The sequence below is a fragment of the Hypanus sabinus genome, chromosome 9, assembly GCF_030144855.1.
Source record: "Hypanus sabinus isolate sHypSab1 chromosome 9, sHypSab1.hap1, whole genome shotgun sequence".
In the NCBI taxonomy this organism is placed as follows: Eukaryota; Metazoa; Chordata; class Chondrichthyes; order Myliobatiformes; family Dasyatidae; genus Hypanus; species Hypanus sabinus.
This window is the reverse complement of record NC_082714.1, coordinates 131,819,363-131,831,424: the sequence shown is the minus strand read 5'-3', so window position 1 is coordinate 131,831,424 and position 12,062 is coordinate 131,819,363. Positions and strand designations below refer to the sequence as shown.

The following is a 12,062-nucleotide window of genomic DNA, read 5'->3' as shown; positions in this document are numbered from 1 at the left end:
AACTACTGGAGCAACTCAACAGGTTAGGTAACATCTCTGGAACAAAGACTGTCAATGTTTCAGGTTGAAACCAGCATCAGGACTGAGTATGGAGGGGAGAGAGCCAGTATACAGAGACAAGAATGGGATGAGACGGTCGGGGGTGGGGGGAAGAGGTGGAAGAGACTGGCAGGTGGAAGTCAGCAAGGAGGGAGATGACAAGCAGGAGGAGCCACGTGGGGTAGGTATGGAACTTGGAGGCGGCTGCTGGTGGGCAAGGAGAGACAAAAAAAAATGAGGGACAGATGGAGAAAAGTTGGGATAAAGAAAATGTGGACAGACAAGAGGCTACTGATGCTGAAATCTAATAAGGACAAATGGAACCAGTTAATGGAAGGAAGGATGATTGATACCGCTCTCCTTCATTCTGAAGGGAGCAGAATTCTCAACAACGAATAAATCAAAAAGAGGGGGGAAAAAATCACTTTCAACACGCTACTAAAATACCATCCCCAGTCAACCAATATATCATCACACAACACAACAAATCTAAATAGGATTATAACCTCTTGCAATGAATTGAGTTTTTTTAAAAAATGCATTACACCTGATAGAATGGAATTACAGAATGAAACAGTGTAGTAGTGTCAAAGAACTATCAAAGTATTTTCATCAACATCTAAATGAAAGAAGCCATTATTATACCAGAGTTCTTAACAACTGGGAGAAGCCAACTGAAAAGTACAGAAACATTTTCCTTTGTTCAGCAGGGAAAATGTTATCTGAATCCCACTGAACCAATTATTGGAAACATTCAAGAATGCTCCAGAAGTATATTTTTCAAATCAAGCAATTTTTGTAACAAAGTTGGTCCAAAAACAATTCAGAGCAGAACGGAATTCTAGGCAATTTTATTCCTATAACTAAAGCTTTCAATGTGATTAGAGAGCATGATAGCAACTTAACTTGACTACCCAAGATTCATGCAGATGTTGCAATGGTGATCTGCAATTGTATCACTGTGCAAAGACACTTCAATGATAAATCTTGATGTGCATTATGATGGCTGCATATTTGCTAGTGTTGACCAACCTCTTGCCTTCTTAAATATATCAAAAAAATTGGTTCAAAGGATAATGCTTTCATTTTTGACTCAATTTCAAACATTAAAACCTGAGACTAAAACTTAGAAAAAATTGGCACCTGATGGTTGGCAAACTTTCTTGACCATCAAAGCTCTATCAACTTGCCATAAATACCAATAAGCTAGATGTCATACACCAATCTGAACCTCACTCTCTCCCACTTCAGCCAATTTCTGCCATGGCACATTTGAAAAATGTGAGCAACACAGAGATTTAAATTTGTTAGGAACTTTATCTCCAATGACTCCCCCCCACCCCCCAAACAAGAAAAGTGCGCCAAGAATCAATAAATCAGTTATGTCTTTAACTCCAAAAGATTCATCCATCAACACACCATCATTCTTGCATTCAAACTGAATATTACACTGCAGTGATGCAATTAATAATCCATAACAATTTAGGAATGCGAACTCTCTACTGACAACATTTTAAACATTGAGCAGTCTCATATGAACTCCCTCTGTTCAATAACAATGCCAACAGCAAAGAATAGCCAAAATTAGCAATATGTGGATCTGAGGTAGGACAGAATAAGGGATATCTGTATAAATGCTCAAAGACAATCTCAAAATCAATTTCCAGAGGGCTACAATAATCCCTAGAATCTAATGGTACACTGCATGATTCATAAGCAGTTCTCAAGAACAGAATGCAACACTTCCTGCAAAATCATCTTTCAGGGTGTAGATGAACAATGTTAACACAGTTGTTAACATTTCTGCACATCAGAATTCATATAGCTAGCCATCTGTGACCTGTGCAGAGACCAAAGGGCAACTAACAACAACTTGAGAGGGCATTTTTGGCTACTACATTATAATATTCCTATACTCTTTTCCTTCTAAATGAGTCTTTCATGCTTGCATCTCCTTTTGTTTCTCTCCTCTCAGTTACATGGTCCTCCTTCCTTTTCCCAAATATCCTACATTCCTCAATTACCCAATCTCCTGATGCCGTCCCAACCTCAATTCAGAGGGCTGCTGTTGATAAACTTGTTCAAATGCCTCCAGCAAATAATAAATTATGCATCATGTGAATTGCAGGAAGTAGTTTAGTAAATGGATGCTGGTCTGCTGTCTGCAAGCAGACAGTAAGCACCTATGCAAGTGTAAAATTAGTATTTTATTATATTTGAGCCCAGCAAATGTACTGTCTTTTTAAGTTTTAGAAAGTTAATCAATTATTACAGGCTATCTGATCTAAGCATTCAGTACTTTGGTGCTCACCCTGTTCACTGATAAACATATGTTACAGGGGAAAGAAATAACATACCATGTATAATTGAAAGTATTGCATTAACACAATTCTTAGCACTAGGTAACTGCAATACTGAAGGGCACAGTACTGAAATAATATGTAAATATATACAATCTTAATCTTTTCATGGTTGGTCATTAAGGAAGCACCTAAAATGATTAGGCCAATGAAAATACCTTACAACTCTTCTGCAGCAATGACCATGAATGCAATGACTTCTACCCAACTCCTACATTAGAATCAGTGGAGACCATTGAAGTTCAAGTTTAATTGCCGTTCATTCATACGCACAAGTATAGCCAAACAAAACACCGTTCCTCTGGGATGAAGGTGCAAATCACGGTACCAACAGTCACATACAGCCCAGAGCACACATCATTACGATAACAAAAGAGACATAAAATCACAAAAAGACAATATAGTCCAAGTTCCTGAGTGTCATGGCCTGTAGATTGATGGTGCATGAGATGTTGTCCTGGAATCACATTCCTGCAAAGACATGCACGCAATGTTCCTCATCTGCAACACTCTGGTGCAGCTACAGATGAACACAATCCAGCTTATTCATTTTTGCCCCTCCACAGCCCCATTCCCTGGCCGTCTCTCCTTAACCTTTGATGGCACGGCCAAACAATAACCTATCAATCTCCTCCTTAAATATGTTCCACCAAGCAAACACCAGAGGGCAGCAGCAATGAAAAGAGCCAGCCCCAAAACCAGCATGGACTCCAACTCTCTTCCACATCACCACTGGCATCTCCTCTCCTTGGTGGCTGCAACATTCGACCCCATAGCATGAAGGCCTGATACACACAACAACCGAGGCCATGTAGCTCTCCTGCCATTGGCCTTGATGAACCAATGAAACAAACTTGTAATATTCCACATTACCTATGTCCAACAGGATCTTGCAATCACAAGAAAAATGTACAAGACAATTACTTGCACTGTTTGTTGCACCCCCGCACTGCCTCTGACACCTCTTCCTTGGGTGGCTGTAGCAGGCGGCAACACAATTTGCAACAAATCATGCTCCACGGCCATTGAGCAATTCGCCAGTGGGATAGACTAGCAGCACTTAATGTTCTCAATAGCCAACAATGGCAAAAAAGATGCAAAGAATGAACAATCATCGCATTTGTTTGGACCTGAACAGGCCACTGTGACAAAGCATGCCACCATCTTTCCAGGGGTCTCCTTGCAGTCCAAGGTTTCATTCTCTTTAATAGTTTCCTTGATGCCACGATTTTTTTTTGGCATTTACTTTTAGTTCATGCCTGGGTGAAAGTTACAAGAGCAGAAAGCTACAATGGAACACAGAGTAAACACTGACAGTAACTATTTCTTGACATCTCTGCCAATCAGTCATTCAATTTACAGATGATAAGAGTGCCAATGAAATTAATCTTGTTCTTTATTTTGTGACCGGAATTGATAAAGAATAAAAATGCATAAAAATGTTCAAAATCAACATCAAGTTTTTGGCAAGAAAGTTGTTGCTTGAGTACAGCAATCTTCAACCCAAAGTACTTTTAACTGCTCTTCAGCAAGTGATTAATACTTATGACATTGACATATCGATTGTTTGTTCATTATTGGCAAGGACAACAAAAAGATTACCTGATCCCTCCAAATCCCTTCTTATGTACTCTTCAGAATTATCCTCAAAAGTTTCTTCATCAGCAGCTACAAAAAAAAAATTACCGTTAAGTTTGTAAAGTGCATTTTAGCCATTCTAATTGATTTGGTAAACTACTCACTCAAACTTCAGTCATACAAATCTACAAAGACTTGTTTTGAATTACTAGCTCGCACATAAGATCTTAAATTATGCTACATATATTGTCAGTTACCAAATTCATGTACAATGTGCTGTCACGCAGCTTCTCAGCCAGATTTACCCATCAACCTACCACATCAGCCCCTTGGCATTTTCATTCAAAAGTCTCATACAAATCTAGATGGTATGCTTTTTCTTCCCCTGCCCCCACCCCTTCCACAGAATTTAATCTTGCCCTAATTGGCACTTTCTATCATTCAATATCATAGATATTTAACATTCTATATTCGACAATACATTTTTTGGAGTCATTTACCTCGGAATTCCATGTTAGGAACAATTACTTTTTCACAGATACTGGTTAACGTATTCTGATCCTCGAAAAGATGTTTGTAATGAGGTCTTTCACAAACCGATGCCAGGAACTGAATAGCGTTACTTACCAACTAAAAAAAAAATGATAAATAAAGATATACCTGTTAACATTTAAAATAGCAGAGCATGGGTTAAATCTGGAAATATTCTATGGCAAGTCCTAGTTGGGAACTATGTATTCTTAAAGGAAAAGTTGAAAGCATTCAATTCATGCAGATGTTACGGAGTTGCACTTAAAGCCTGTGGTGTTGCACCAAGGTTTATCAGGTCAGTTTTAATGCATCCTGAAGCACTCCTGTACTCTAGATTAGTAGACAGAATGACAAACTAGCATTATTAAAAAGCTTCAGAAAGTAAAATTATGCAATGAGAATTTAATGCTCCATTTTATATTTTACAATTTTAAAGATAGTACTTGGACAGAACTGATTTACATTTAGAGCTGCTAACATCTTCAAGTCTCAAGATTAGGTAATCCCAAGAGATGCTGCAGATACTAGAAATCTCAAACAACACAGACAAAATGTTTGAGGAACTGAGCGTAAAACAGGCAGCATCTATGGAGGGGAATACTGTGATTTTTGTTACTACTAAACTTTTAGATCTATTGATCTTGACCAAGTTACAAACCTAAATGCAACACGGAGGAGGAAATGTAGGTGAAAGAAAGAAAATCTACAAATGGTATCTAAAATAGTCATACCATTTCATATAATTACAATCCAGCACTGCTTATATTCACCAATCAGCTTGGCTTTAACAACAGACTCCATGTGAGTGTACCTAATTATATATGTTACAGTAGTTAATACTGATAGGAGCTGTTTAGCAAAATTTCAAAATATTAGAAGACAACCGTTATCGTGATCTTCATTCAAATCTGTTAAGGCTTTTGCCTACAAGAATCACGATTCTGAGACACAATCTGCGTTGAATCAGAAAGTTACTTTCCTGCTACAAGTCAACACATTTCAAACATCAACCTTCTCCCAAACCTGGATCAGAATTGTTTTACATAAAGCCACAGTTGAGAGAACAGTCCAAGTTCAGTGATAATCCTTTCAGCCCCCCAATTCCCATTGCTATCAATTCACAAAGTGACAAAAAATAAGCACATCTTTAGCTGATAATCAAAAATTAAGGAGCATGACACAAGCAAAATAGGTGAGCAGAAACAATGCAAAGTATTCAACCTCTCAAAAGCAATAAAAATATCTAAAATTACAAACGTATTGTACCTACTTTAAAAAAACTTACCAAGTCATATTTAACCTCCTGCTTGGTTGTAACCAGTAAATTCCAAATAGCAGTGACAAACTGTGGCAGGTAGGGCTGGAATTCCTCATCATACTTCTGAGCATAGAGAGCGGCATTGTCACAGATTTGAGACTTAAGCAACTCTAGTAAACCAGCTTCTTCTTCATCCTGCAAAAACAAAGGGCCATTAAATGTATGAGAGAAATCCAATGGAAAGTCGACATTCCTGACTTTGCTTAAACCACTCACACAGTGGTCTACAAATAGATTAAAAGTAGTTTAAAAAAAATCAATTTTGTTCCACACCACAAAAAAACTATTGTATTAATGGAGTAAAACTAATTAACTCTTCAAAGCTAGTTTTAAACATTATTGATCCTTATTATCAATTACTGATGTACAAATAAGATATTTACCTGACATTATCAGGTTTTGCTCAGTAATATGAGGCAAAAGGAGAACAGACACATATTTTTTTTAAACAAAGGGGCTTCCCTTCGTCCACCATCAACTCTGCTCTCAAACACATCTCTCCCATTTCCCGCACATCTGCCCTCACCTCATCCATCCGCCACCCCACTCGGGATAGGGTTCCCCTTGTCCTTACCCACCACCCCACCAGCCTCCAGGTCCAGCATATAATTCTCCGTAACTTCTGCCACCTCCAACGGGATCCCACTACCAAACACATTTTCCCTCCCCCCCCCCTTTCTGCTTTTCGCAGGGATCGCTCCCTACACGATTCCCTTGTCCACTCGTTCCCCCCCCCCCCCATCCCTTCCCACCTATCTCCTTCCTGGCACTTATCCTTGTAAACAGAACAAGTGCTACACCTGCCCTTACACTTCCTCCCTCACCACTATTCAGGGCCCCAGACAGTCCTTCCAGGTGAGGCGACACTTCACCTGTGAGTCGGCTGGTGTGATACACTGCATCCGGTGCTCCTGGTGTGGCCTTTTATATATTGGTGAGACCGGACGCAGACTGGGAGACCGTTTCATGGAACATCCACGCTCGGTCCGCCAGAAAAAGCAGGATCTCCCAGGGCCACACATTTTAATTCCACGTCCCATTCCCATTCTGATATATCTATCCATGGCCTCCTCTATTGTCAAAATGAATCCAAACTCAGGTTGGAGGAACAACACCTTATATACCAGCTGGGTAGCCTCCAACCTGATAGCATGAACATTGACTTCTCTAACTTCCGTTAATGCCCCTCCTCCCTTTCTTACCCCATCCCTGACATATTTAGTTGTTTGCCTGTTCTCCATCTCCCTCTGGTGCTTCCCCCCCTCTTTCTTTCTCCTGAGGCCTCCCGTCCCAGGTCTGGATTACTTTTGCCAATCACCTTTCCAGCTCTTAGTTTCACCCCACCCCCTCCGGTCTTCTCCTATCATTTCGCATTTCCCCCTCCCCCCACTACTTTCAAATCTCTTACCATCTTTCCTTCCGGTTAGTCCTGACGAAGGGCCTCGGCCCAGAACGTCGACAGCACTTCTCCCTTTAGATGCTACCTAGCCTGCTGTGTTCTACCAGCATTTTGTGTGTGTTGTTTGAATTTCCAGCATCTACAGATTTCCTCGTGTTTGCTCTTTACAGACACATCATGTAGTGATCATAAACAAGAGAAAATCTGCAGAGGTTGGAAATCCAAGAAGCATACACAAAATGCTGGAGGAACTCAGCAGGCCAGGCAGCATCTATGGAATACAGTCGACATTTCCATAAGATCATAAGACATAAGAGCAGAATCAGGCCATTTGGCCCATCGAGTCTGCTTAGTCATTCAACCATGGCAGATCCTTTCCCCCTTCTCAGACCCACTCACCACCGTATCCAATCAGGAACCTATCAAGCTCTGCCTTAAATACATCCAACAAGCTGGCTTCCACAGCTGCCTGTGGTTAACAAATTCACCACCCTCTGACATAAGAAACTTCTCTGCATCTCTGTTTTAAATAGATGCCCCTCAATCCTAAGGCTGTGCCCTCTTGTCCTAGACTCCCCACCATGGGAAATATCCTTTCCACATCTAATCCTTCTAGGCTTTTCAACATTCGAAAGGTTTCAATGAGATGTCGCCTCATCCTTCTAAATTCTGGTGAGTAGACTCAGAGCTATCAAATGTTGCTCATATGCCAAGACTTTCATTCCCGGAATCAACCTTTTGAACCCTCTCCAATGAACCCTCCTCTGAACCCTCTCCAATGCCGGCACATCTTTTCTTAGATAAGGAGCACAAAACTATTCACAATACTCAAGGTGAGGCCTCACCAGTACCTTATAAAGCCACAGCATCATATCCTTACTCTTGTATTCTAGACCTCTTGAAATGAATGCTAACATTGCATTTGCCGTCCTCACCTCTGACTCACTTGCAAGTTAACCTAGAGTGTTCTGTAGAAGGACTCCCAAGACCCTTTGCATCTCAGATTTTTAGATTTTCTCCGTTTAGAAAATAGCCTGCACATTTATTTCTTCTACCAAAAGTGCATGGCCCTGCATTTTCTAACACTATTTCATTTGCTACTTTCTTGCTCATTCTCCTAATATGTCCTTCTGCATTCCACCCATTTCCTCAACACCACCTGCCCCACCACCAATTTCGTATCACCTGCGAACTTGGCAACAAAACCATCTATTCCATTGATATACAGCATAAAAGCTGTCCCAACACAAAACAAACCTGCAGAACACTGGCAACCAAGCAGAAAAGGATCCTTTTATTCCCACTCACTGCCTCCTACCAATCAGCCAATGCTCTAACCATGCCAGTAACTTTCCTTGTTATACCAAGGACTCTTAAGCAGCCTTTAGTGGCATCTTGTCAAAGGCCTCTGAAAGTCCAAATATACAACACCCACTACACCTCCTTTATCCTACTTGTAATCTCTTCAAAAAATTGCAACAGGATTGTCGGGCAAGATTTTTCATTAAGGAAACTACGCTGACCATGTTCTAAATTGTACGGTGTCACCACGTACCCCATTACCTCATCATCAACATCTACCCAACCACTTGAGGTCAGGGTAACTGGTCTATAGTTTCCTTGCTGCTGCCTTTCTCCTTTTGTAAACAATGGAATGACATCGTAACTTTCCAGTCCTCTGGCACCATAGCAGTGCCCAAAGATTTTTAAAAGATCGTTACTAATGCCTCCACAATCTCTACCGCTACCCCTTTCAGAATCCTAAGGTACAGTTCATCTGGTCTTTCAGCTTTTTGAGCACCTTCTCCCTTGTAATAGTAACTGCACTCACTTCTCTTCCCTCACACTCTTCAACATCTGGGACACGGCTAATGTCTCCCACAGTGAAAACTGATGCAAAATACTCATCTAGTTCATCTGCTATCTCTTTGTTCCCCCCCTTAGTATTTCTCCGGCCTCATTTTCTAGCAGTCCTATATCCACTCTCATCTCTTTTTTACATTTTTTTTATATATACTTGAAAAAGCTTTTACTATCCACTTTGATATTGTTTGCTAGCTTGCTTTCATATTTCCTCTCCTGATGATTCTTTTAGTTGCCCTCAGCGTGTGAAGAATCCTGGCCCAAAACGTCGATTGTACTCTTTTCCATAGACACTGCCTGACCTGCTGAGATCCTCCAGCATTTTGTATGTTTTGCATGCAGTGATCATCATCTCTTCAGGCAAATGCTGTTACTATGGAAAAATAATGGCAAACACCACACGGCTAAGTTTTTCAATTTCCAAAACCCTGTTACACCCAGAAATGAAAGTTGAATCAAGGATTAAATTATTTAAACTAAATCCATTTAAAAGAACATTTATGTTGTAAATGAAACCTACCAAAGGTTTAAGCAGATACAGTACTACAGTATTCATTCTTTTGAAAAGCACAACAAAATTGTGAAGGTCCTTTGCTGCAATGTAATTTTATTTTCACTGAAGACCAATTCTGAAGACTCATAGGCAAAGCTATAGTAAACGTGAGGATCTTTTAACTGACCTTAGAAAACACACTAGGACAGTTACTATGCCAGTGTAACCATAAAGTGGGAGCACATGGGGTGGTGATGGGTGCTGAGGGGTTGTGGAGAGAAGTGGCTGATGTGGATGTAGTGGTGATGTGGGTTAATGGGTGGAGATTCACTTTACTTTATTGTCACCAAACAACTGATACTAGAGCGTACAATCATCACAGCGATATTTGATTCTGCTTCGCGCTCCCTGAAGTACAAATCGAAGTCAATCTCAAATTTAAATTATAAATCATAATTAGTTGTTGATCAGGCTTGGGGAAAGTAACTGTTTTTGACTCTAGTGGTCCTGGCGTGGATGCTGTGAGGTCTCTTCACTGATAGCAGTGGGACAAACAGTTCATAAATAGGGTGGGTGGAATCCTTCACGATACTGCTGGCCCTTTTTCAGCAGCCTTCCGTAAATATGTCCTTGATGGCGGGTAGGCTGGTGCAATAGGCAGTTTTAACTACCCATTATAGAGTCCTCCTGTCCACTGGAGTGCAGTTTCCATACCACACAATGATGCAGCATGCTAGGAAACATCGTAAGTAGCAAAGGCAACAGAGAATCGCTTCAGGGACATAAAGTAAAGTTTATCTCAGTGCCCTATTAACATGGGAATAAAGTCGTGAGGAGTGCATGTTACAAGCTTTAAAACTCTTTCTCAAAGAAGTTTTTAAAAACCTCAGTACAACTTCTTAAACATTTCCAGCAATATGAAAGCGTTTTACCGACTGCACTTACATTAGTCTGTAATAACTTATTATCCAAAGTAAGCAAACTATGGAAGTTCGTCATCCATGTTTCCATGTTATCTTCAAAGAATTCTGGCAAATCCTGAAGAAAATCAAGATATTAATTGTACATCAATTGAAAGGCAAATCGGAAGCGGCAACTTGAAGCTTTAGAGACTTACTTGAAAATTTAAACTGTAGAATAACTTGGCAATCAAAACGAGTGATGAGAAGAGGACCTTCAACACATTGACATCATTGGCATGTGTATGGCACAGCTCAATAGTGGTCTGCAAATATTGTTATAGTTAAGTCATTATATTTGACACTAAGTATGACAGCACAGTGATCAATCCTTAATTCAAAGGCTGTATCAAACTCAGCTTTGAAATTAAAAGCAGACATTAATACATTTCAGAAAATTAAAATCTTATCCATTATTATGCTACTAAAAGTGAAAAGAGTCACCTTAAAGAGTGATGTCAAGGGCTCTGCAAAAATGTCCAATACCAGTTTAATCTCAGTCCATAGTTCATTTGATTTGAATTCATGTCGATACCTAATAGAATGATAAATGAAGAAATAAAACTTGTGCTTCCATAGAAAGGAAGAATAAATGACTAAATATACACAACAGGCTTGAGGAATTGAGCAAGTCCAGCAGCAACAATGGAGGGGAATAAACAGTTAACGTTTCAGGCTGAGACCCTTCATCGGGAAGATGGGGCAGATGCAAGAAGTGGGGGAAGGTAGGTGGGGGAGGGAGGATGAACTAAGCAGCTGGTAGGTGACAGATGGAAGAAATCCAATTGGAGAGGACAGTGGACCATGGGGAAAAAAATTAAGGGGGAGGGGAGAAAACAGGAAACCAAAGTGAGGTGATGGGCATGTGAGAAAGAATAAGAGGATAACCAGAATAGAGAATGGAAGTGGGGGGGGGAATACCAAAAGTTGGAGAAATCGATATTTACGCCATGAGGCTGGGAGCATATTCCAACTTCTTACTTCATCCCACCCTCCCCCATCTAATTCCCCTCAGCTGGTCTCCTTATCAACAGCCTGTTTGTACTCCTATCCCTATCTTCTTATTCTGAATTCTGCCCCCTTACTTCCCAGTGCTGAGGAAGGGTCTTAGCCCTGAACACTGACAATTTTCCCTCTCCATGAATATTGTCTGATTTGTATGCTGCTCAAAGATTTCCAACATCTGCAGAATCTCGTGTTCATAGATATCCAAAATTTAATTTTTCTCAGTATTTTTCCATCTCAATCAACAACTTTTAAGTGTAGCTTCAGAAAATTGAGTCTGAAGATGGGTGACCAAGTCATCAGTTCCAACATCGATCGCAATCATGCACCTTTTCTTTAATGCATTGCAGTTCAAAGACCAATGAATGCTTCTGAATGAGCCACATAATTATTGAACCATTCCAATATAGTTACAACATTAGTAGGCCAGAAATGTAGAAATTTATCCAGGCATATCCTCCCCCACCAAAAAAAGGCACTACAAATTATAACCCAATCAGTTAAGTGATAGAGGGTG

The 12,062-nt window shown here is 40.2% G+C and overlaps 1 protein-coding gene across 3 annotated transcripts in view; it reads right to left on the bottom strand.

The window, feature by feature from the left end:
* Positions 1-12,062, bottom strand: part of cse1l (CSE1 chromosome segregation 1-like (yeast)) — a 45,098-nt gene that overhangs the window by 19,107 nt on the left and 13,929 nt on the right. For all 3 annotated transcript variants that reach the window (XM_059980585.1, XM_059980586.1, XM_059980587.1), the window contains exons 6-11: positions 10,985-11,075; positions 10,699-10,806; positions 10,527-10,619; positions 5,794-5,961; positions 4,478-4,607; positions 4,002-4,067 (exon numbers count right to left, since the gene is read on the bottom strand). In XM_059980585.1, the coding sequence (XP_059836568.1) occupies positions 4,002-4,067; positions 4,478-4,607; positions 5,794-5,961; positions 10,527-10,619; positions 10,699-10,806; positions 10,985-11,075 (656 nt within the window). The remainder of the gene's footprint in view (positions 1-4,001; positions 4,068-4,477; positions 4,608-5,793; positions 5,962-10,526; positions 10,620-10,698; positions 10,807-10,984; positions 11,076-12,062) is intronic.